At 36.8% G+C, this 26,945-nt stretch overlaps 2 protein-coding genes across 2 annotated transcripts in view; one reads left to right on the plus strand and one right to left on the minus strand.

Annotated features, from left to right (window-relative positions):
- CCR9 (C-C motif chemokine receptor 9) overlaps window positions 1-13,483 on the minus strand; it is a 73,278-nt gene extending 59,795 nt beyond the window's left edge. The window contains exons 1-2 of the mRNA XM_044678901.1: window positions 13,410-13,483; window positions 12,948-13,092 (exon numbers count right to left, since the gene is read on the minus strand). Coding sequence (XP_044534836.1) covers window positions 12,948-13,092; window positions 13,410-13,483 — 219 coding nt within the window. The remainder of the gene's footprint in view (window positions 1-12,947; window positions 13,093-13,409) is intronic.
- The window catches only part of LZTFL1 (leucine zipper transcription factor like 1), a 26,061-nt gene continuing 12,513 nt past the window's right edge, over window positions 13,398-26,945 (plus strand). The window contains exons 1-3 of the mRNA XM_044678091.1: window positions 13,398-13,484; window positions 21,527-21,651; window positions 26,064-26,258. Of these exons, the coding sequence (XP_044534026.1) occupies window positions 13,482-13,484; window positions 21,527-21,651; window positions 26,064-26,258 (323 nt within the window). The 5' untranslated portion in view covers window positions 13,398-13,481. The remainder of the gene's footprint in view (window positions 13,485-21,526; window positions 21,652-26,063; window positions 26,259-26,945) is intronic.

Genomic DNA, 26,945 nt, shown 5'->3' on the forward strand with positions numbered 1-26,945 from the left:
TATATATATATATATATATATATATATATATATATATATATATATATATGTATATATATGTATATATATATATATACACACACACATATATATATAAAGTTTCAGCTTAGTGGCCATTTAGATAACTTCACTATTTTCCATTGTAGATCGTTAAGTTATCAGTTCTTCTGATTCAGGAGCCAATTCAGTCACTCTTCTCATATTTTTTTTTCAATTCGTAAAAATTAAGTTCATTTGTTTGGTTATTGAATGGTGTCAGTATACATATTCTATAGATTCATGTTTTAAATGTATATCAGCATGGTTAATATTTGCTAGGTAAAATTTTAATCATGAAAAGAATGTGGAATGCTACACTTTTCCTTCTCTTTTTTATTATTTTTAATTACTTTATATTCATATATTCATATTTTATGTATTAATCATACTTTAAATTTATTTTTATAAATTCTTTATTTTTATTATTTTATTTATTACTATTATTTATTTTCATGCAAAACACTTCCATATTGGTCATTGATGTAAAAGCAAACTCATACATAACCAAAACTCACTCCTAAATAAAACCATAAATACACTGATGTGAAAGACAACTACAACAATTTTTCCTCTGAAGATGGATAGCATTACCATCATAAGTCCTTCAGGATTGTCCATATCATTGCATTGCTGAAAGCAGTCAAGTTTTCACAGATGATCATTGTACAATATTGCTGTTATCGAGTACAAAGTTCTCCCTGGCCTGCTTATTTCACTCTGCATTAGTTCCTGCAGATCCTTCTAGCTTTTTCTGAAATTATCTTGCTTATCATTTCTTATAGCACAACAGTATACCATCACCAACAAGTATACAATTTGTTCAGCCATTCCTCAATTGATAGACATCCCCTCAATTTCCAGTTCTTTAGCACTACAAAAAGAGCTGCTATAACTATTTTTGTACAAGTAAGTCCTTTGTTCTTTTTTTATTATCTCTTTGGATGAAGCCCCATTGGTGGTATTACCAGGTCAAAAGATATGCAGTTTTATAGTCCATTGGGCATAGTTCCAAATTGCTCTCTAGAATAGTTGGATCAATTCATAACTCCACCAACAATGCATTAGTGTCCCAATTTGCCACATCCCCTCCAACATTTACCGTTTTCCTTTACTGTCATATTGGCCAATCTGATAGGTTATGAGGTGGTACCTAAGCATTGTTTTAATTTGCATTTCTCTAATCAATTTTGATTGTTTTTAAAAGATATTTTATTTTATCAATTACATGTAATACCACTTTTCTACATAAGTTTTTGAAGTTATAAAATCCAAATTGTCTCCCTCTCTTCTCTCTGCCTTCCAGGAGTTGGTAAACAATTTGATCTGGGTTACATATGTATTATCATGCAAAACAAAATATATTTCCATGTTATTCATTGTTGAAAGAGAGTACCCAGATAAAACCAAAACCCCAAATAAACTAAAATAAGAAATAGTATGCTTTGATCAGCATTCTGTCTCTAAGAGTTCTTTCTCCAGAACTTGATAGCATTCTTTTTCATAAGAACTTCAGAACTGTCCTTGATTATTATATTACTGAGAGTTATGTCTTTCACAGTTGTTTATTCCACAATATTGCTGTTACTGTGTACAGTGTTCTCCTAGTTCTGCTTATTTCACTCTGCATCAGTTCATGTAGGCCTTTCTAGTTCTTTATGAAATCATCCTGTTTATCATTACTTATAGCACAAAAATATTCCATCACCATCATATACCATAAAAATATTTTTGTACAAGTAGGTCATTTCCCCTTTTTTAGAATCTCTTTGGGATACAAACATATTAGTGGTATTACTGGATCAAAGGGTACACACAGTTTTAAAGCCTTTTGGGCATAGTTCCAAATTGTCCTCAAGAATGGTGGGATCAGTTCATACTACCAACAGTAAGTTAGTGTCCTAAATTTGCCATATCCTCTCCAACATTTGTCACTTTACTGTCATATTGGCCAATGTAATAGATGTGAGGTAGTACCTTAGAATTATTTTAATTTTCATTTCTCTAATCAAGAGTGATTTGGAAGATTTTTATGGTTATTGATAGCTTTTATTTTTTTCATCTGAAAACTGCTTATTCATACTCTTTGACCATTTGTCAATTGGGTAATGGCTTATATTCTTATAAATTTGACTTAGTTCTCCATATCTTTGAGAAATAAGACTTTTATCAGAGAAATGTATTATAAACTTTTTTCAAAGTGCTTTTTTCCCTTTCTAATCTTGGTTACATTGGTTTTGTTTGTACAAAAGCTTCTTAATATAGTCAAAATTATTCATTTTATATCTTATAATGTTCTCTTTCTCTTGTTTGATCATAAATTCTTCCCTTCGCCATAGATCTGACAGGTAAACTATTCTAGATTTCCCTAACTTACTTATAGTATCACCTTTATGTCTAAATCATATGCCCATTTTGACCTTATCTTGGTATATATAGGAAGTGAGATATTGGTCTATATCTGACTTCTGCCATACTCCTTCCCAGTTTTCCCAGAAGTTTTGGTCAAATAGTGAGTCTTTATTCACAAGATTGCTAATGTCATTTGCCTCTAATCTATTCCATTGCTCCATCAATCTGTTTCTTAGCCAGTACCCTATTGTTTTGATGATACTGCCTTTATATAGTATAGTTTGAGATTTGGTACTTTTTATAGTACAGTTTGAGATTTGGTACTGCTAGGCCATTTTCCTTCACTTTTTTTTTCATTAGTTCCCTTGATATTCTTGATCTTTAGTTCTTCCAGATGAATTTTGTTATTATTTTTTCTAGTTCTATAAAATAATTTTTGGCAGTTTGATTGGCAACTGAATAAGTTAATTTGCATAGAATTTTCATTTTTATTATATTTGCTTGGCCTACCCATAAGAAATTAATGCTTTTCTAATTGTTTAGATCTGACTTTATTTGTGTGAAAAGTGTTTTTTAACTGTGTTTATATATTTCCTGTGTCTGTCTTGGCAAATAGATTCCCAAGTATTTTATACTGTCAAGAGTTATTTTAAATGGAATTTCTCTTTCTATCTTACTACTGGACTTTGTTGGCAATATATAGAAATGCTGATGATTATTGTGGATTTATTTTGTATCCTGCAACTTTGCCAAAGTTTTTAATTATTTCAGCTAGTTGTTTAGTTGATTCTCTAGGATTCTCCAAGTATACCAACTTATCATCTGTGAAAAGTGATAGTTTAGTTTCATCATTGCCCACTTTAACTCCTTCAATTTCTTTTTCTTCACTTATTACTACAGCTAGCATTTCTAGTACAATATTAAACAAGAGTGATGATAATTGGTATCTTTGCATCACTTTCAGTCTTACAGGGAAGGCTTCTAAACTTATCTCCATTGTAGATGATATTTTCTGATGGTTTTAGATAGATATTACTTATTGTAAAGAATGGCCCATTTATTCCTATGCTTTCTAGTGGTTTTAATTGAAATGGGCATTGCATTTCATCAAAGGCTTTTTCTGTATCTATATAATCATGTGATTTCTGTTAATTTTGTTATTGATGTGATGAATTATCCTAATAGATTTCCTGATGTTAAACCAACCTTGTATTCCTGATATAAATTTCATCTGGTCATAGTGAATGATTCTTGTGATGTATTGCTATAGTCTGCTTGTGTTATAAGAAAAGTTAAGTTTGCAGAGGGCAAAGGCATGGGGAGCAGAGTGCTGGTATTTTATTTAGGATTTTTGCATGAATATTCATTAAGGAAATTGGCCTATAGTTTTCTTTCTCTGTTTTTGCTCTTCCTAACTTAAGTAACAACACCATATTTATGTCATAAAAAGAATTTGGTAGGACTCCTTCTTTGCCTATTTTGCCAAATAATTTATATACTATTGGGATTATCCTTTAAATGTTTGCTAGAATTCACTTGTGAATGCATTTAGCCCTGGGGATTTTTTCATGGGGAGATCTTTGATGGCTTGTTCAATTTCTTTTTCTGATATGAGATTATTTGCATTTTCTATTTGTTCTTTTATTAATCTGAACAATTTACAGTTTAGTAAATATTCATCCATTTCACCTAGCTGGTCAAATTTATTGTCATATAATTGGGGAAAATAACTCCTAATGATTGCTTTAATTTCCTCTTCATTGGTGGTGAACTCACCCTTTTAACTGTTGATACTGGTAACTGGATTGTCTTCTTTTATTTTTTAAATCAAAATAATGAATGCTCTATTTTATTTTTTAATTTTTTCATAAAACCAACTTTAAGTCATATTTATTAGTTTGTCCTCTTACTTTCAATTTTATCAATTTCTCCTTTAATTTTTAGGATTTCCAATTTAATCTTTAATTAGGGTTTTTTAAATGTATTCTTTCTAGTTTCTGTTGCTGTTGTTGCATGCCCAATTGATTGATCTGCTTTTTCTCTATTTTTTTTTTTGGTAAGTATTTAGAGATACAGATTTCCCTCTAAATATTGCTTTGGTTGTATCCCATGAATTTTGATATGTTGTCTCCTCACTGGCATTCCTTTTAATGAAATTATTGTTTCTATAATTTGTTCTTCGACCCACCCCATTTTAGAATTAGATTATTTAGCTTCCAATTAATTTTTCATTTGTCTTTCCATGGCCCCTTATTGATTATAATTTTTATTACACAATGATCTGAAAAGGATGCATTTATTATTATTTCTGCCTTTTTGTGTTTGGTTGTGAAGTTTTTAGGCCCTAGAATATGATCAATTTTTCTGTTACCATGTACTGCTAAAAAGAAGGTATATTCTTTTTATCTCCATTCAATTTTCTCCACAGATCTATAAAGTCTAATTTTTCAGATTTTCATTCACTTCCTTTACTTCTTTCTTGTTTATTTCTTGTTTAGATTTATCTAGTTCTGAGAAGGGAAGGTTGAGATCTCCCAATACTATACTCTACTATCTATTTCCTCCTGAAGTTCATTTAATTTCTCCTTAAAAATTTTTGGAGGCTATAGCATTGGTGCATATGTTTAGTATTGATATCACTTCATTGTCTATAGTACATTTTATCAAGATGTAATTTCTTTCCTATCTTTTAGACCTATTTTTGCTTTAGCTTTGTCTGAGATCATGATTGCTACTCCTGCTTTTTTTACCTCACCTGGAACCCAGTAGATTTTGCTCCATTCCCCTTATCTTTACATTGTGTATGTCTCCCTGCCTCAAATGTATTTCTTATAAACAACATATTGTAGGCCCATGTTGTTTTTTAAAACCCTTCCCTTTCCTCTTAGGATCAATACTGTTTATTGGTTCCAAGGCAGAAGATCAGCAAGAGCTAGGTAATGGGGGTTTAGTGACCTGCCCAGGGTCACACAAGTAGGAAGTGTCTGAGGCCAGATTTGAACCCAGGACCTCCCATCTCTGGGCCTGATTCTCAATCCACTAAGCCACCCAGCTGCCCCAAGGACCATGGTTTTTAATTTTCTCTGCTATGCTCTTCTGTTTTATAGGCGAAATCATCCCATTTACATTCCCAGTTATGATTATCATCTGTGCATTCCCTTCTTTCTTATTTTCCCCTTTTGACCCTGCTCTCTTTCTTTTCATTTCTTCCCATCACAAATGTTTTGCTTTTGATCATCCCCCCACATCCCCCTCTCTTCTATTACTCCCTTCCCCCATCTACCATCTTATTACCCTCCAACTTTTCTATAGAGTAAGATGATTCTATATCCAAATGAATATGGGTCTTACTCCTTCTCTGAGTTAATTACAAAGAGAGTAAGGTTTAAACATTGCCCATTGCCACCCCCATCTTCTCCATCACTCTGATAGGCTTTTTTATGACTCTGTAGGTGATATAATTTACCCCATTCTACCTCTCTCTTCCCTTTTCTCTCAATTCAATCCCCTTTTTCACCCCTTGATTTTTCCTGCATGTTATGTAATCCTGAATAGCTTATTCCTATACCCTCCTCTGTCTATGCATAGTCCTTCTAACTGCTCTGATGATAAAAAAAATTAAGTTACAAATATCATTTTTCCATGTAGAAATATAGTTTGACCTTATTGAATCCCTTAACTTTCTCTTTCTTGTTTACTTTTTTATGATTCTCTTGGGTCTTGTTTTTGGACATCAAATTTTCTGTTTAGGTCTGGTCTTTTCCTCAAGAATGCTTGGAAATATTCTATTTTATGAAATGCCCATTTTCCCCCAAAAGAATATGTTTTGCTGTGTACATGATTCTTATTTATAGGCATAGTTCCTTTTCCTTCTGGAATATCATATCATACTTCTCAATCCTGTGTAATCCTAACTGTGGCTCCATGATATTTGAATTGTTTTTTCTGTTTACTTAGAGTATTTTCTCCTTGACCTTGGAATTCTTGAATTTGGCTATTATATTCCCGAGAGTTGTAATCTGGGGTCTTACTTCAGGAAATGATTGATGGATTCTTTCAATTTCTATTTCACCTTCTTGTTCAAGAATATCAGGGAAATTTTCTTTGATAATTTCTCATAATATGATGCCTAGGCATTTTTTATCATGACTTTCAGGTAGTCCAATTGTAGCTATCAGCAGCCACAAATTAATATATTCATGGTGGACACTTAGAAGGGAGGTTGAAGACTGAGGGAGAATGGGTAAGAAGAGAAGAGACACAATAAATGAAGAAAGACCCAGAGACAAGAGAAAAAGCAGAAGCTTAGGCCTTACAATTAGTAGGCTCTTGATGGAATTGAGTTTCCTCAAGTTTGGGCATACTGATTTTATTGGGGTTACAAAAAGGAAGGGGGGAAGGGACAAAGGTGGTCTGACAAGTTAAGTAATCATTACAAGATGCACATTGCAGAATCCTAAAATAAGAGATGTATCTAAGGCCCAAAATCAGGAGTACATATGGCCTAAGGCATATGAGTTTGTCTGATAGCTATGTTAATCGATTATTGTTGGTAAAAACAAAGATACTGAGATATCTGGTCAGTCTTCCAGAGTGTAGCCTCAGGATTGGGTCCCAATTTGACAAAGTTAAGGACTTAGCTGAACCAAGGGCATAGAACTTAGCTTGGTAAAAATGAGCACTTAGCTCATAAGTGTGGTTTTTTAGTATTCCTAAAATATAATCAAGGTTTATACATGCCTGGACTGATACACCAATAATTCTTAGATTTTTCTCTCCTGGATCTATTTTCCAGGTCAGCTTTTTTTTCAGTATTTCATATATTCTTCTATTTTTGTATTCTTTTGATTTTGTTTTATTGCTTCATGATGTCTCATGAAGTCTTTAGCTTCTATTTGCTAATTCCTAATTTTCCAAATTAGAAAATTTTTATAATTCAATTCTAATTTTTATGTGATTATTTTCTTTCTTGAGCTGCTGAACCTCCTTTTCTTGGTGTTCTACTTTAGGAACTCTTCTTCATTAGATTTTTGTGTTTCTTTTTTCCATTTGGCTAATTCTGTTTTTTAAGTGCTTATTTTCTTCTTTCATTACTTTCAGTTCTCATCCCTATTTTTCTTCTACCTCTCTTATTTTTTTTAATTCCTTTTTTAACTCTTCCAGAACCCAAAACTAATTCCCATTTTTCTTTGAAGTTTTGCATGTGACTGTGTTGATCTCACTGTCCCCTTCTGAGTCTGTGGCTTGTTCTTCATTGCCATAATTTTTTATGCTTAGGTGTCTTATTTTTGTTTTTACTATTTGCTCATTTTCCTTTTCCTTTTATCTTAAATGTGGGTTCCATTCCCATGGTAGAGTGGGGCACTCTCTTAAACTTCAGGTTTTTTGCTGCTATCATAAGCTCTAGTTCTGGGTTTCTGCAAGTTTCAGTTCTTCAAAGATAGTATGATGGCCTGTGGGCTGGGAGCTCTGAAAACCATCTCCCACTGCTGGTTCAGTCTCCTCTGGGGACTGCTGATGGGTTGCAGGGCTCAGAGCACTGTGAGCTACCTTGTGCTGGGGCTCAGGGCCTCACCTCAAGCCTGGACAGGGGTTCTGGGCCTCACTCTAGGTTTGCATAATCCAGGTATATTGCAGACTGCCTTGTACTAGGGATTGGGCAATCATTGTAAAGCTTGGAGAGGGACTTAGAGCCTCACTCTGGGATTGCCCTTAAAGCCAGATTTAAAAATTAAACCAGACCTTAAATATACTTTTAAAAATTAGAAGGAAAAAAACATTATTGACTAACATGGAGAATAATAATTTCTATTAAATTATTTTTAAAAATCAGTGGAAGTAATGATAGACTTTTTTGTTGTTGCTCATTCTTGTCTCTTTGTGACCCCTTTTGGAGTTTTCTTGGCAGAAATCCTGGAGTGGTTTGCCATTTTTTTCCAATTCATTTTGCAGATGAGGAAACTAAGGCAAACATAGTGAAGTGGCTTGCCCAAGGTTACATAGCTAATAACTAGTGTCTGAGGCCAGATTTGAACTCAGGAAGATGAATCTTCCTGATTCCAAACCCAACACTATCCACTGTGCCATCTATCTGCCCTTATTAAATGATATACTTATTATGATGAAAAAAATTTTTTCAGAAAATATAGTGAAAGTAGAGAAAAAAATTTCAGGATATAAGACAATTATTGGGAAAACTAGAAACCAAGTAGATATAAGTAATACTTTCAGAGCAGTGTAATCCTGAAATTGCTACATACTCAGGATTACTGATATACCAGAAAACTTAGGGAAAAGATTGAGCACTATGTTCCAAGAAATAATTTTAAAAATAAATGCTAATACATACACACATGGAAAAAATTTACAACGATCTCACCTGAAAAAAACCCTAAAGATTTAGGTTTTATATCATAGTTAAATGCTTATATACAAGAATGCAGGAGGAAAAAACTCTATAAGCTACAAGACAAATTTGACATTAACAAGGATTATGACATGTCTCTAGAGGAAGAATAAGCATATTTAGAGAATATAATATGTGCAATATGATGTGGAAAATGAAAAAGCAAGTAAACCCAGAGTTATTCATCCAGCAAAATCCACTCTGATGTTTAAATTCACAACAAGGAGCCTTGTAAAACATTTGGACTCTGAAGAGTTCTAAGAAAGATGCACATGACAAAGAAATAATGTTTTGAAAAACAACTAGGATTTCAAGCAAAAGAAAGTATTTAGACTGACATTTCTTAAACTGACATAAACCATTTGTTAACTAAATAGAATTTTTTGTAAACCTTTTTGTAAACCACTAAATGGTTTAGAAGGGTTTATCAGATAAACAAAGGAAATACTTCAGTAGTTCAGTACATTAATATATGTAGAGATAGCTAGGTGGATAGATAGCCAAATCTGGACACAGGAGGTCCTGGGTTCAATTCTGACCTCAGACACTTCATAGCTGTGTGACTCTGGGCAAATCACTTAACCCCATTAGCTAGCCCTTACCACTCTTCTACCTTAGAACCTATACCTAGTATCAATGGAAATTCCCAATAATAACCCATAACTAATATCAATACAATAGCATATATACATGTTACATATGTTAAATATACACATATATATTACACACACATATACTGATACAAACTTTTTAAAAGGAGTCAAGAAGATAAGAAGCAAATTTCTCTCTCCAGTATGTCACTTTTTTTTACTGTCATCCCTCAGTGACCTGGAGGTCAAAGACTACTGAGTAAATTCAGGTACAGATAAGTCCTCAGAGAAAGGAAGTTAAAGAACCAAGGAACCAATGAGATGGGAAATTGATTCCATAGGCACTGCCTCCCTGGGCAGCCCAGGCAAATTAAGAAACTATGATTGGTTCTTGAGATGTGATGTGTGAGAGCTAGTGGGTAGAGAAAAAGAGTTTATCCAGGTCTTCTGGCAGGAATGAGGAGAGCTGAAGGAACCCTTGTTGGAGCTTAGCTACAGGCCCATCATGGTAGCCAATACATTAGAAAGCTAAGTATCTCTTTACCTCTTTCCTACCTTTCCTTCTCTTTCCTTTACTTTTTACTTTACTCTCTACTACTTTGATTTAATAAAGTTATAAAGCTACTATCAGCCTCATAATTTTAATTATTATAGGAAAAGTCACAATGATCCCAAGATCAATCTTCTATCTTCAATAAAAGAGAAAGTCCACATTTCAAGAAACCTATGTTGTTAATGATATAAGATATAGGAATTTTGTTTAGTGTTTTGTTAAGTTTGGGTTAGTAATAGTAATAATGCACCTGGGTAGCTCGGTGGATAGAGAATTAGACCTAGAGATAGAAAGTCTTGGGTTCAAATCTGGTCTCAGACACTTCCTAGCTGTGTGACCCTGGGCAAGTCACTTGACCCTCATTGCCTACCCTTACCTCTCTTCTGCCTTGGAGCCAATACACAGTATTGACTCCAAGATGGAAGGATAAGAGTTTTTTTTTTTTTTAAAAAGAAGCACGTTATTCACCTCTTCCTGAGAGAGAGGTGTTAGACTCAAAGTGCAGAAAGAGACTTAAGTGTCAGAAATGGCCACTGTAGGGATTTTTTTTTGGCAATGCTATTACCATGCTTTCCCCCACCTCTTTTTCCTGTTTTTGTTTTTTGATAGAGAGGATCAATAGCAATAGTGATACTCCACAAAAGAACAATATTAAATTTATGTATACCTAATAATTCTGCAGGAAAATCTATTAAAGGAGAAAAATATAGGGAACATGGACAGCTAGAAGAAATCATGTTCCCACTGGTGCTCATCTTGGTTTTATCATTGCATCAGACTCTCCCTCTCCTTTCCATCTAGTGATTTAATCAACCTGAAGATTTCTGTGTACATCTGCTGTTATACTTTCAGGTCTTCCTCTGTCATTTAGCATCTGAGTTCCTTTCTATGAGTCCTCTTCTGTCCTGTGCTCCCAACTGCTGCTCTTATACTGAATTTTTGCTGCCATGTGACTTTTTCTGTTTTTGGAAGGAATGGATTTTCAGTGATTTTATAACATCGTCTCAAAATTATCTCACTTTTCCATGAAGTCCTAAATTACAGTCAACTTGTGTGTGCCTCTATTTTGTTCAGTCCTTGTGGCAATATGCTGAAACAAGCAGTTGAACATTTAAAAAAAAATCCTCATGTTTAATCTAGGAGTAATACAGAGTTTTTGGTTTATGAAACAATACAAATTGACTCCATCTAATTTTATGCAAACTGAGGTTATCTTCTTTAGCTATTAAGTTGGATATTATTTATATGTTATTCTTTTATATATTCTTTTGTTATTTTATTATATATTATTTTATTTATGTATGTATTCTTTATATATATATGTGTGTGTGTGTGTGTGTGTGTGTGTGTGTGTGTGTGTGTGTGTGTGTGTGTGTATGAATAAGTTGTTGAAAAATAATTGATGAGGCAGTTGGGTGGCTCAGGGGACACAGAGCCAGGCTTGGAATCAGAGGATCTAGGTTCAAATTTGGCTTCAGATATTTCCTAGTTTACCCGGTTTGCCTAGCCTTGTGCCTAAGGCGGAAAGTGAGGGGTTTAAAAAATAAAAAGAAAAGAAGAATAATTGAGTAGCAATATAATAAGTTAATATTTGTATAGTTTATGGTTTGCAAAGTATGCCATGTTATTTGATTCTCAAAGCAACCTTGTCAGGTAGAGGCTATTATTACAATTTCCACCCTCATTTTACAGCTGGGGAAACTAAAACCGAGGGAGAATAAGTGATTTGCCTATGGTAACACAACTAGTAAATACCTGACACAGGATCTGAGTTTGTCTTCCAGTCCAAATTTAACACTATTCACTATGCCACCTAGTGGCCAAAAATCATTTTTGAAAATCTGCACCCAAAAATAAACTCCACAATCACATTATTTTAAGTTATAAATGTGAAAATGATAAAGGATTACAATAAATATTCTATTACTTTTAATATTTTGTTAGTACAATCAATTCTATTTTTAGTGAAATACAAGCTAAAAATCATTAACAAATTATTTTATGAAAAGGATGTAGGGGAGAATATTTTCTCATAGAAGGAAGTTAACACTTCATACATATTGGAAACCATCAGTTTACACTATACTCAGTATTCCAAAGGTCTATAATTCCAAATGGAATTATAATTAATTAATTCCTAAGATGGTTGTATTTCTTCTATTATTAAATGGTCTTTCAGGCTTCTAGTGGTTTAAAAAAAGTCATAATTCTGAGGCCAATCTATTGAAGAGATTCTCTTCAGTTCAGTTAGGCTGGTCCTTGGACAATTATATTGAATTCATATCATACACTGCTACAGTAACTGGATGATGTAATGATGTAATATCTCTAAAATATTTTTAAAATAATAAGAAAAAATGTCTATTTGAAGATAAGTTATTAATCAGAGAGAAATTATTGGAAATGAGTTATTTTGGTTACACATATACAAAGAGGTTTTCTTTTTTAAAACCACTATCTTTAAAATAAAAAGAAAAGGAATTTTAAATATTTGTTAAATGTGTTCATGCAATACCAGATAGTTATGAAGTTCTTGTGTGACTTTAAACTTTTATAACTTTAAATGGACAACATATAAAAATTAAAATTTTAGTTTTAGTTACTTCATTTTCAACATAATCCCATCCTTTGTAATATACTTTTACAATTTGTAGAAAGCATTTAAAAAAAAAAAAAACCCTCTAACCTTCTTTCTTAGAATTGATAATAAGCATCAGTTCCAAGGCAAAAGAGCTGTAAGGGATAGGCATTGAGGGTTAAGTGACTTGCCCAGGGTCACCCAGCTAGGAAGTGTCTGAGGTTGGATTTGAACTCAGGAACTCCTGCCTGTAATGGCTTTCATTCCACTGAGAACACAAAAGTGTCTGTCTTGGTAGCTCTGGATTAAAGACAAAGTGCATAATTCAATCCTAATCAATCATCGAGCATTTACTAATAGGCTACAACGTGCTGAACTTTAGATACAAAGCCAAAAATGAGCGTGCCTGCCCTCAAAGAGCTTACATTCTACAGGAGGAAACACGGACACAAACTGCTGGGGAATGCGGCAGAGGGCCCCGGGTGGCTGCGTTAAGCGGTACGTGGCATGTTTCCCGTTCTCTCCTGTAAGATGTAAAAGCATCAGCGCGCCACGAAAGGGAGGCGAGCCTGGAGCCCTGGATGGATAACGGAAATTTGTCCACGTGTCCGCGGGGACAGCCTGGCGCCGAATGCTCTTTGGGGCATGCGTGTGGGGATCTCGCCTGTCAATCTTCTTTATCTACGAGTCTCCAGGACCAAAAGAAGTGGCGCTAGCCTCAGGAAGAAAGGACCCGCCCGCGAAGCCACGGGGCTGAGGGAGACGTCAGTGCTTTCTTAGGTCATTTCCTCTCACGTGACGCCCCCAGACCAATGAGGGTGCGGGGACGACGGGGTCGCGAGCTTCCGTTCTCCATGGCAACGGGCGGCTTCTAAACAGCTTCCCTTGGCCTACCTCTTATAGCGCTTGGATTTGTAGTCCTTGTCTTCAGCCCTGTCCCTTCGGCGTGACCGACTCCCGCCCGCCATGGTGAGTCCAGTCTACCCGAGCCCACCAGAGTGGCAGGGGCTGCGCCCCGAGGGACCAGGGCCTTTGGGGCACAGCGAGGCCAATCCCCGCGTTTTACAGAGCGGGAAACCGAGGCACGGGGTAGGAGGAGTCATCACCCCAGTAGGGAGGGGTTAGCAAGCTCAGACCAGACCCCACCCCTGGGCCTGAGGCTTCTGGTCCACCGCCTCCAAACTTGACGGGGACCGAAACCGCTGCGAGCCCGGGACATCCCACTCTAAAGCCGCATGCCTCCCCTCCCCCACCCTCACATTAGGACGTTCCAACCCCTTCTCCCTCCAAAGCTACATGCTTACCCCTCCCCTAAAGCCACATGCCTCCCTCCTCCCTCAAAGTATACATGGTAACAACCGCAGTGTCCATGAAAGACATAGCGCTGCGCACCGAGGCTAGAGCTGTAGTTCAGGGCTCTATAGATGCTTACCTTGTGCCCAAGGGCCGGCCATAATGAGACCCAGACAGCCCCAGCCCTCTGGGAGTTTACACTCCAGTGGGGGAGCTGACCTACCATCCTTGGTATAGGCGGGGGATGGAGAGCTCCCTCGCAGAAGAAGGCACAAGCTGCTGGGGAAGCCAAGGCAGTCTCATACCCAATCCCCCGAGTCTTGAAATAAAACGGATTCACTGTCGGTGTTAATGGACCTTGGAGTGTTACTGAGAGGAGCAAGGAGGGCAGTTTGCGGAGTACCTGGAGGGGAGTAATATGAAAGAAGACTGAAAAGGCAGAAGGGCTGCTAGTGGGGTGAAGAGGTTTCAGTTCCAAACTGAGGGTCTTATATTTGGTTTAAAAAAAAAAAAAGTGACCTAAGCCTGAACCAGGGAAGTAGAGAGAATAAGAAACCACTGGAGTTTAGTGAGTACATATAGCAGGTCTGAACTTTAGGAAAATATTTGGGTCAACTGTGTGGAGGATGGATAGGAAAAATGGAAATGGGGAGGCGGGGAGTAACTTAAGTAAGGAGTAACTAGGAGACAGCTAGATGGCTCAAGTGGATAGAGAGCCATGCCTTGAGACAAGAGGTCCTGGGTTCAAATATGGCCCCAGACACTTCCTAGCTATGTGTTCCTGAGCAAGTCACTTAACCCCCATTTACTATCCTTTACTGTTCTTCTGCCTGGGAACCAATACACAGTATTGATTCTAAGACAGAAGGTAAAGGTTTAAAAAAAAAAAAAGAAGATTGAAAGATTTGTTTGAAGGGATGTGAAGAAGAGCAGAACCAGGACAGCAATCTATACTATAACTTCAGTATTATATAATTGAATAAATTTGAGGGAACCGTTGTTTTGTTTTGTTTTTAAAGGAGTAACTTAAATGAAGTAGGTGGCCATGTGAGTGGGGAAAAACTAACTTATCTAGGAGACACTGAGAAAATAAAAATGACGACTTGGGAACTGATTGGATGTGTAGGGTGAATGGGAGGATATTGTAGGCAATATCTAGGGCATTAGGAATATTGTAACTAAGAGGAAGACCATCACAAAGATCCAGAGTGGAAAGTGTTCCTAGTTGGATAGGGTCACCAATACCAGATACAGTAAAGAGGTCAAAAAAGGATTAAGAAAAGCATTTCAGGCATAGTAATTAAGAGATCAGTGGAAACCTAGATAAAGCTGTCTACACTCTTGCCTCCACTTCCTCTCCTCTCATTTCCTTAACCTCTTTCAATTTGGCTTCTGGCTACTCCTTCTCAGTTTCCTTTCCTTCTCACCATTTGTATCATGCTGTCTATGTGTGGGTAAACTCCAGGGCCCTATTCTAAGTCTTCTTTTTTTCCTCAGTGGTCATATCAGTTCTCTTGTTTTTCAATTATTTCTGAAAAGGACTCCCAAATCTATGTATAGTATTCAGCCCTAAGCCCTATCCTGAGCCATGTTTCTCATCACCAACTACCTAAGAGACATTTCCAACTGAATATACCATGTCTTAAATTCAACATATCCAAAACAGAACTCAGTCTCTTTCCCTTTTAATCAAAATATCTTAGCCTTTTTTTGTTGTTGTTACCAATTTTTTTGGCAGCTTGGGGAAGCCCCTAGACCCCTATTTAGAATACTTTTAGAAATCTAAAATAGTATAACACAGTGGAACTGCTTGTCAGATTCAGGAGGGTATAGAGTAAAGAGCAGGGCGAGGGGGGAATCAAGTAACCATGGGAAAATATTGTAAATTTAAAAAGGAAAATAAAATAACAAAATAAAATAAAATACACAAGATTATGAAGGAAACCAAATATTGAAATACAATTGTCAGAATATTTCTTAAAACCAAAGAGTAGCTAGATTTCTTAGTGTATTGACAGCCTGGCCTCGAGACAGGAGGTCTTTGGTTGAAAGCTGTCCTCAGACACTAGTGGGGTGATCCTGGGATGGCATCACTTAACCCCAGAGACCTCTTCCTTATTGCTCCTCTGCCTTGGAACCAATTTTTTTTTTTTTTTTTTTTTTTTTTTTATCCTGGGACTCCATTCTAGGAGCATAGGGCCACAACCAGTAGGCAATGGGTCGCTCAGGGTCACCCAGCTGGGAAGTGTCTGAGCCCGGATTTGAACCTAGGACCTTTCATCTCTAGGCCTTGCTCTCAATCCACTGAGCTAGCCCAGCTGCCTCTACTTTAGGTTGCAGTTTCTTTAGCAGATGTAGTTTTTACAGGGTGGGGTTGCTAGCCCCACACGCCCAACCCTCCTCCTTTTTCATCCGGGCTAGGGACCGTCCTTAGCCCAGGAGTGGTAAGGGTGGGCGATAGGGGTCAAGTGACTTGCCCAAGGTCACACAGCTGGAAGTGTCCGAGGCCGGACTTGAACCTAGGACCTCCAGTCTCTAGGCCTGGCTCTCAATCCACTGAGCCACCCAGCTGCTCCCTTGGAACCAATACTTAGTATCAATTCTATGGCAGAAGGTAAAGGTTAAAAAAAAAAAAAAAAAGTTCATGGGCTTCCAGTTAGCATTCCTTCTCTAAACAGTCTTTCTTTATGATTTTCCTGTTTCTGTTGAGATTACCCTCCATTCCTCTGGTCACCCAAGCTTGAAACCAGGTCACTAAACTTGCTTCTTTTATTTTTGCATTTTTTAATTTACTTTTTAAATCCAAACTTCAAAGGCACTAAATCAAATAGGTGTTTCCATATGCAGAATAAAATAAGAAAAGAGGACTGAACATGAAACTATTATGTACAACTTGCTTTTCTTTTTAAATGTGTAACTTTCTAAGCTTTTCTGCTTCTCTGTGATTCATTCTGGACTCTATTCTCATCTGTGCTTTAAAGAATAAAAAGGTTTAATGGCCTCCTCTTCCCTTTTCTTTTTTTCCTTCTCCTCCTCCTCCTTCTCTATCCCTAGTTTGCCTTTCCATTCCAGCCTGCCTCCTATTGGGGGAAAGGGGGGGGGGGCAGGGCGGGATGGAAACCATTGGAGCAAATGTGCTTTATCAAGCAAAACAAATTCCCAAGTTGTCCTGCTACAAAAATGTGTCTCATTCTATATCTTGGATCCATCACCTCTCTTATCAAGGATGGATAGCATGCTTTAACATCAGTTCTCTGGAACTGTGGTTAGTTATTACATAGATCAGAAATCTTAAATCTTTCACCACTGTTTAATTTTACAATGTAGTCATTGTGTAAACAGTTCTCCTGGTTATACGCTCATTTCATATGTGTATCAGTTTGTATAAATCTTCTGAGGCTTCTCTGAAGCCATCTATTCTGTCATTTCTTACAACATAATGATATTCTATTGCATTTATATACCATAATTTTTTAGCTATTCCCCAAATGACACATACCCATGTAGTTTCCAGTTCTTTGCCACAACAAAAAAAGCAATATATTTTTAACAAATGCATCCTTTTGCTTTCTTTTATCTCTTTTGGGGTATAGTAATGGGTAAAGAAATATTCTCAGTTTAATGACTTTTAGAGAAAATCCCAAAATGCACCCTTAATTCTTCCATCTCTCACCCTCTCATGTTTAATCAGTTGCCTTTTCTTTTTGATTTCTTTAATTCATCCACTTCTTTATAATTTGCCCTAAGAATAGTTCATGTACTAGACTACAGTAAATCACATCCAAAGACAAAAACAGAACAGTTTATGCCATCAAAGAATTTCCATTAAATAGGCTGTGAGATGGGAAGCATGCACACAGAAAAACACTTATCCTGGTTTTCTCAAGGCAGTATTCTTTGTATGATACCAAGCTGCATAGAACATAATATCACAGCCTCAATCCCAACTACTTTACAAAATCACCTACCTAGCAGAATTAGGTTCTTTTTCACTCTAGGATAGGCCCAAAGCATAAACTTCAGGTCCATGACAATAGAAATGTATAAAAAACAATTATTAAACACTTAAGCTGGAGAAATGACTAAAAAGCAGACAGGAGGGCAAGTGGGTGGCTCAGTGGATTGAAAGCTAGACCTAAAGAGGGGAGGTCCTACATTCATATCTGGCCTCAGACAATTCCTAACTGTGTGACCCTGGGCAAGTCACTTAACCCCCTTTGCCTAACCCTTACCACTCTTCTGCCTGGGAGCCAATACACAGTATTGATTCTAAGACTGAAGATAAGGGTTTTAAAAAAAAGCAAAGACTGTCCCTGCCATTAAGGAACCCATTTTCTCATAGAAACACCTTCCAAGGGAATGGTGTCCATGGAAGGGTGGAGAGTTAGAGACATAATGAGCAGAGCTCTAGAGCAGAGGATTATCAGACCCTTTGCATAAGCTGTATTAGTATTGTTTTGATTACTGTGCCCAGAGGTTGGAAAGTATGGAATGGTGAGGAGCACATGCAGGGGATATTATGGCAAAGAGTTGGAGAAGAGAGGAGGGAGAGGAATGCTGGGTAGGATATATAACATGGCCTGGACTGTGTGAGTTTTTGCTCACTCACCAATCAGAAATACTCAGCCTCAGGGTGAGGGCTCCTAAAAGCCAGGATTTCCTTATTGATATGATTGTAATGCTCCAAATTCAGGGCTGCTGCAGGAATATCTATTTTTAAAAAACAAACTTTAATTTTCTTAGTAACAAAAAACTGATGTATGTATGTAAAGTACAAGTTTAAACATCAACTCAAGAAGCTTCAGTAGCTCCCCACTGCTTTATAGATAAACTAGAAGCATACCTCCTCAATGCTTCTATTTGGCGTTTAATGTCCTTCACAAACTGATGCTCTCTCTCTACAACTTGATTACTTGTTATTTACCCCTCTTGTACTCTACACTTCAGTCAAAGTGCCTACTTGCCCTGTGTACAGCATTTCATATTCCTCTCCATATTTTTGTACACTTTATCCTCCAGTGTCAGAAACATTCTCCTTCTTGGCCTCCACTTTTTGAAACCCCCCATTCCCTTTAAGGCTTACAGGCCTTAGCTCAAAGGCAACTTCCTTCCAGGTCTTTCCTGATTCCCTCAGTTCATATTTCCCCCAGTCTCCTCTAAAGTCTATATATGTTTATGTATAGTTCTGTTTAAACATGTCTCAATTTTGTTATCAACGGTATCTGGCACAATGTCTGACATCTAGTAAGTTATATACATGCTTGTTGACTGATTGAAGGTATATTACTTTTAGATAATTTGTAGTTTTAAAAAAATAGGTATTCCCAGGGTAACCAAATGGCTCAATGGATTGAGAGCCAGGCTTAATGGTGGAAGAGCCTGGGTTCAAATCTGGTCTCAGATACTTCCTAGTTATGTGACTCTGAGCAAGTCACTACTACCTACCCTTTATCACTCTTCTGCCTTGGAACTAGTACACAATGTTGATTCTGAGATGGAAGGTAAGGGTTAAAAATAACAACAACAACAACAACAAAAAATTATGATTGTATTTGCCATATGAAAGGCAATGGACCACTCTCCATCTCTCCCTATATTTGGGGACACATTGTGAGACTTAGTTGTTTTTGAATGTTTGAAAAAAAAATAACTATAGAATCCTTCAGACTGAATTTGGAGTTTCTGGAGATAGAGGTGAGATCATAATTCAGTGATAATTTGTTTTTCCCCCATCCATTGAAGTATTTGCTATCAATTTCCTGTTGCATTCATTTTATTATTTTCTTTCTCCAATTTGCTAGAATACATAGAGCTGCGCAATATATTCCCTACTGACCCTTGTTTCTTTAGTGTTTGAGAACTCTTCTTTTTTTAGTGTTTGAGAACTCTTCTTTTTTTATTTCTGATCTTATGACTCGTGTTTTCTCTCTCCTGTTTTCATGTACTAATAAATTGCCAAACTAATTGGTCTTTTCTGGGGGGGAAGGGGGAAGCTTTTGATTTTATCTATACAAGTTATTTCTTTTTTCATTTTCTACTTATTTATGGTCTTTTATTTTTTCCTCCTTTTAACTGCTTTACTTTGAATTATTCTTGATTCCTCTGATCAAATTCATTTTATCCTTTTTTCCCTCTTGTAAATTTAAATTTGAAATGCTATAAATTTTCATCAGAACTACTTTGACTGCATCTCATTGCTTTTGGTTTATAATATTTATTTTTATTACCTTTTAATTATTATTATAGTTTTCTCATTTAACTCAATTATTGTCATAAATTTTTTTATTTTGACACATTTGTTAAAAATAATTCGATTACATTATGGTTTGAAAAAAGGGCCTACATTATTAGACCTTTAGGAATTTCCCAGGATTTTTCATGACTTAGGGTAGGATTAGTTTTAATTTGGATTCCAAGTACTCTTGAAAAGAATGTGCATTCCTTACTTTTCCCATTTATTCTCAGAGTTTATGCTTTATAGGAGGAAACAACAGACACACATATAAGTAAAAAAAAAATATCAACAGAGTAGTTTCGAGGAAGAGGGCTATTCCAGTCTAATGGGAAGAAAGGGTCACAAGCCAAGCTAGGAAAGAGTGAGAGAAGGGAAGCAGAGAGATGGAAATGACTAGGATGAATATGAGAGAACTTGGAGTTGAATGAGAAGGAAGAGAAAGGGCACTATGACCTAATCCACACATACCTCAGAAGCACAAGATTCCTAAGTGGAATCATTGGGCAATAGATTATCACAACCTTCCCAATAGCCTCGGTCCCTAAGAAAGAAGGGAAAGTGGAGAGAGGTGGAGGGGATTGTACATGTATGACAGAGCAATGTCTAGTCTTGGTGATCAGGGTAGTTGGTGGAGTCCTGAGTCTGGACTTGATGCATGTTTGGGATGTACACTTATAGCCAAGTCAGTTCAGCTCAAAGGTCAAATAGATAATCCTAGGGTAGAGAGAGGATGGGGGCAGGAAGAAGGTTGTCTGGCTTTTATTTCCTGCTTGTTGAGTGAGCAGTTGAGCTATCTGAGATTTTTACTGTTAGTATAAGTTGGCCATATTTTTAAAATGTCCACTTCTTGTAGGGCTGTTAACATTTTGTGAATTTTACTGTCAACATTTTGGTATATGCAAGTAAATAACTGTTAAGTATTTATTACTTAGTGTGTTGTTATGTTATATTCTTGTTTCTTTTTTATGTTTTAAATCTAGTTTTTTCCAATTTCATTATTGCTACTTCTGCTTTTTAAACTAGCAGTTGCTCCATGTATTTTAGACCATCCTCTTCATTTAAATCTATAAAAATAACTAACTTTATAGAACACTTTTAAGATTTACAAACTGTTTTCCATACATTATCTCATGATACTTTCATAACAACACAATGAGTTTGATACTACAGATATTATTGTCTACCTTAGAGATGAGGAAATTAAAATTCAGAAAAGTAAAGTGACTTCCTCATGGTTACCCAGCTTGTAAATCTAGGAGGTAGAATTCCAACCCACATTGCTTTGAATGTGAAGTACACAGCTTTCTCCTGTGCCATTCTCACACCATGGTACTTTTAATATTTTTGCATTAAATAAGTTTCTTGTAAAACATTTCTGCAGTGGAAATCTATAAACTAGGTATGTGATCTGAATTCTGTGCTTGGTGGAATTCATAATCAATTGCAAAAGTAACAGACAGCTTTACTTTTTTCTTTTTTTTAGGCAGAATTGGGTCTCAATGATCACCATCAAAATGAAATTATCAATTACATGCGTTTTGCTCGTTCAAAAAGAGGCTTGCGTCTCAAGACTGTAGATTCTTGCTTCCAGGACATCAAGGAGAGCAGGTACTAGCCTGGGAACTTCCTGTCAGCCAATGTGAGGATATTGCTCCTAGGAGCACATTGCAGTGTTTCCGTGAATATCATTAGTGAGGGCCTACATTGCATAGAGCACTGTGCTAGACCTTTCTTGCTTCAAATCAACAGAGAAATTTGTATAGAAAGAAATGAGAATTATTAACATAGCTGTATAAATTCATGGGAGGTCTTGAAACCCAAAACAAATAAATATTTGATCTGAGAGGTTAATGGAAACCAATGAAAATGTATGTGGGGTAAGTAGTAGAATGAAATGAAAGGAACCCATAATACCTGTTTATCCAGAGGTCAGACTTCTGTGATTTCACTGCCATAGAAAACTCATTGGTGAGAAAACTGTCTCTCCCAATGCAGGTAAGCACCCTCTCTCCCACTAACTTGTAAGTGGAACTGTTTAATTTTTATCTTTGTAGGGATAAATGATGTTCTTCACAATGACTTTAAGTTCTCAAGAAACCAATAAACTATGTTCAACATATATTCTCTTACTAAGGCAGACATTTTAGAAAGATTTCTATCAAAAGTCATTTTAAAAAATGGTGAGGGGGCAGCTGGATAGCTTAGTGGATTGAGAGCCAGGCCTAGAGACGGGAGGTCCTAGGTTCAAATCTGGCCTCAGACACTTCCCAGCTGTGTGACCCTGGGCAAGTCACTTGACCCCCATTGCCCACCCTTACCACTCTTCCACCTAAGAGCCAATACACAGAAGTTAAAGGTTTAAAAAAAATTTTTTTAAATGGTGAGGTCCTTAAAGGGAGAAGGCTATATCATTTAGGAAATTCACTTATGGGAAACATCTGGTTTCTCCTGGATAAGTAAACCATTAAATGTAGTCAGGGCAGCTAGTTGGCACCATAGGGCACAGAGTGCTGTTCTTGTAGCTAGAAAGACTTGTTCCTGAGTTCAAATCTGGCCTCAGACATTTACTATATGACCTTGGGTAAGTCACTTAAGTCTGTTTGCCTCAGTTTCCTCATCTGTAAAATGGGCTAGAGAAGGAAATGGCAAACCACTCTAGTTTTTCTGCCAAAGAAAACCCCAAATAGAATCATGAAGAGTCAGACACAACTGAAACAACTGATATAAATAAAAATTACTCTGGGGGCTTAATACTAGATTTATAAGCACTTATTAGTAAAGAGAGAAAGAAAGAAAAACGGGTTTTCAGCCTTTCTAACTTTAGGTAAAAATCAGATCCTCCCTTGCAGCTGGTACTTCAAGTCTCTGCTTGTCAGAGATCACCAGGTAAGAGCTCAGATTAGAGGGGTCAGGAAGAGAGTCAGCCCAGAGATTGAATTAGTTCAAGAGACAGAGAGAGCTCTCAGCTTCTTGAGCTGGCTTTTCAAAACTTCAGTTCCTCCCTCTGTGGTGACATTGTGCCCAGGACACAGGCACTGATGCTGTCACCAGAGGACACATGACTCTGTGACTCCTCTGCCCCCACTGGGGTGCTCAGGATCAAGGTCCTCTAAATATTTTACTTCATATAATTCCCCCCACACCTGCTGATTCTTTGGGAGGCCACTATGTTAAGTCTCTTCACTTTTGGTTCTCCAGGAGATTAACATATTGGTCTCCCCAATGAATCATTCTATATGTAGAGTCTATACATTTAGAATTTTCTCATCAGGGAGCACAAGAGCACAAAAGACATTGTACATTTCATGGAGGGCGTTACTACGATTTGGAGAATAAAAAGAGGAGAGAAAGAAAAATGATTGATAGGCAAATTGACAAAGAGCCATTTAGGGGACATTCCCCCTTTTCTGGCATAAATGTTCACAATAAGAATAAATAGAGGGGGGGCAGCTGGGTAGCTCAGTGGATTGAGAGCCAGGCCTAGAGACGGGAGGTCCTAGGTTCAAATCTGGCCTCAGACACTTCCCAGCTGTGTGACCCTGGGCAAGTCACTTGACCCCCATTGCCTACCCTTACCACTCTTCTGCTTTGGAGCCAATACACAGTATTTACTTCAAGATGGAAAGTAAGGGTTTAAAAAAAAAAAAAGAAGAAATAGAGGGCTCAAACTCTTGCCCCATCAATTCACTTCATTATATCCAAAAGCTCACTCTGAAAATGTTTGATTTCTGCAAGCATTCTTACAGCATTTTTACCAGAAGATCTGCTTTCCTGCACCCAGGGTATTGGCAATTTTCTTTTCCTAAAATTGATTTAAAAGATCTTAGACTTTGAACTTTTAGGATAATTACACAACACTCCCCCCCTCCCCCCGCCAGGAGGATATATACCAACAATAGAATTGACATAGGATGCATGGCTAAGCTATAAGGTATATGAATCAATTCTCTCTAAAACAAGAGATCAAAAATTAAATTTAAAACAATATATTAAAATCATATATTTATACGACTAAATAGCAGCAACAAAATGTAGTCAGGGTCAAGGTGGTAGATAAAACCAAAAACATGACAACATAACAATACCCTGATATTTCTTAGTTTTTATTGAAAAGCCTTTTCAAGAATCAGCTCAGCAATAAAGTAATATGACTCTATAGATTCTGAAAAAGCAATGGCAGTAGTTGGTGTTTGAGTGCCAAGCATAAGTGATATTTCTAGAACACTTTAATGAATGAAAATGAATCTACTCTCTTAGCCCCTCAAACTAGTAAAAAGATAACCTAAGAGAAGAGGAAGAGCATTACTTTAAGGATCTTTTTTTTCCATTTCTGGTTTGTATTTTCTGAAGGGTTGGAAGGATGGTGCTCAGAGATTATCTAGAGGATCTCACCCATGTGCTCAGTTCTTTTCCAAGACTGTTAGACATGACAGAAGAGTTGAGTATGAGAACTGATTGTTATCTCCCATGGGGGACTTTTTTGTTTAAAGGGGGAGAGTTTTTTTAACTAGTTATATTTATTCCTATGACAGGTGAAAGGTGAAATGATTGAAGAAATGGAAGGTCCAGTCTTCCAAACATAACAATGTAGTAAACTAGCAATGGAGACCAGTTGTCTAACAAAGCAGGAACAGGCTCCTTCCTCAGCTTAGGGCTAGACCTCAAGTACAGAGGTAGACTGACTCTTACACATTCAACACAATTAACCAAATAAGGCCAAATAATGAAAAGGAAATGATACTATCTGATTTCTAATTGGAGAAAAGATTAGCAACTTTCCAAGTTGGGAGGGGAAGAGGGAACAAATAAAATTATCTAAAATCAGAAAAAATACCTCCATTTAAACGAACATGGAAACAATAACTGGTTAATCAGTACAAGGTGTTTTCAGATAAGACATATGGGTTGTTTGAGATATTAAGTTATGAGGGAACTCTTGCCTCCATTTTTGGATCTGACATGGTTTCTAATTCTTGGTTAAGAATCTGTCTCTAAGCAGTAGGGGCAAGAGGTGCAGTTTCCCAGCCCCACAGGGCCAGGTTTAAACAGTGCAATTAGGCTTTCTCCCATTCCTACAATTAAATGTTTTTCTCGTAGGGTAGAAGTTGGACTAGCCCCACAATTAAATAGAAAGGGAACTGAGCTAGCTCTAGCACTGAGTCACAAGATGGAGCCAGTATGGTTCCCACTGCCCTAATACCCTCAGGTTACTAGAGGTCAAAATGTGTTCCTTTTCTTGTCTTTGGGTCTTTAGAATCTTAAAAGGACAATTAAATTAACTTTTTTTTAAACATACCTACATAGCAAAACTTAAGTAGGTTTGTACTCTCTTTATTTAGAAAGAGAAAACAGCAAGAAAGAACTACTGCATCACCAAGGTCAAAGGTTAATATCCATAAATATAAGATTCATTTGAGAGTAAATTGCACTTTTTTTCATTGTAAAGCTCAACTATAGAAAAAAAAAAGGTGATGGGTTTTAAAATATTTCTAAGAAGGCATTAATACAGCATTAAAGATGTACCTCTGTTAAAGAAGATGGTAAGCATGAATCTTCCACTTTTATTTTGTGTTTTGCCAAGTAGAAAGAGCCCAGCCATGAAAGGCCTAAGGTTTCACAGGCCCAACCCTGAGACTGATTATTCTTATGACCATGGGCCAGTTGAAAACAGAGCCTGCTTTTTGCCTTTCTTTACCTGCCAGGTGCTTAGCACAGGGCCTGCTTGCTGCAAGAGACAGTACATAAATCCTTGCACTACTTTCTGTCTCAGTGTTTTTGTGAGCAAATCTTAAAATGCTACTGAAATAGGAGTTATTATAGTGAGGATTATTTATAAGGTGTTTCAAATTATAGTTTTGTCTTTTGGAAAAAGTACATAGTTAGCACTTAACCATAGGCCAAGTACTGTGCTAAGTGGCATGAGACACAGACTAGTTATTTTCAGTTTATTCTTGTTGATCATTTCAGTGACTTTATTTAAAACTACTTTTGATCTTTTTCTTTTCTTTTTTTAAACTTAGGCTGGTAGACGAGACCTTCACCATGGATGAAGTATCAGAAGTTCTGAATGAACTACAGGCTGTGGTTCATAGTGAACTAGAGTCTGAGCTCATTAATACTTCCTGTACCAACGTGTTGCTTCTTCGGCAGCTATTTTCACAGGCTGAGAAGTGGTATCTTAAGCTACAGACAGACATCTCGGAGCTGGAAAATAGGTAATAGAATTTGTACCTGTGATTATAAGCAAAGTGAGCTCTAGCTTTTCCCTAAGAAAGGTGACTTCATCTTATTGCTGAAATGATTTTCTTTTAGTTTGTGTATGAAGAAAACTGGGGCAAGGGCCAAAAACATTTGTACAGTTACTACATGATGCTAGCTCTTAGAGAATCAAAGTTATCTAGATTTTATATAAGTATCAACCAAAAAGTAAATAGGCCGGTAAATGAATTTCAGAGGTTCTCTTTTCTAATAAGTAGCATTAGGAAACTCAGTTTATCATTTGAAATAAAGTTGTAAGTGAAGTTCAGTCATCTTGAAACAACTGAGAGGCACAGCATGCAATTTGATGGAAGTATCTTTGGTATACTTAATATCTAGAGATACTGAGACAAAAAATATTTAGAATAGTTGGGACATCTTTAAGACACTGACTGAGTGGCAGGGATGAAGAAGAAGAAAAGGGAGAGACAGACAGAGAGAGAGAGAGAGACGGAACGAACAGGGGAAAGAGGGAAGAGAGAGAGGGAGGGGGAGAGAGAGAGGAAGGGAGGAAAGGGAGAGAGAGAGGGAAGGAAGCAAGGAAGGAGAGAGAAGAAGGGAGAGAGAGAGAAGAGAGGGAGAGAGAGAGAGAGAGAGAGAGAGAGAGAGAGAGAGAGAGAGAGAGAGAGAGAGAGAGAGAGAGA

The sequence above is a fragment of the Gracilinanus agilis genome, chromosome 5 (assembly GCF_016433145.1).
Source record: "Gracilinanus agilis isolate LMUSP501 chromosome 5, AgileGrace, whole genome shotgun sequence".
NCBI lineage: Eukaryota > Metazoa > Chordata > Mammalia > Didelphimorphia > Didelphidae > Gracilinanus > Gracilinanus agilis.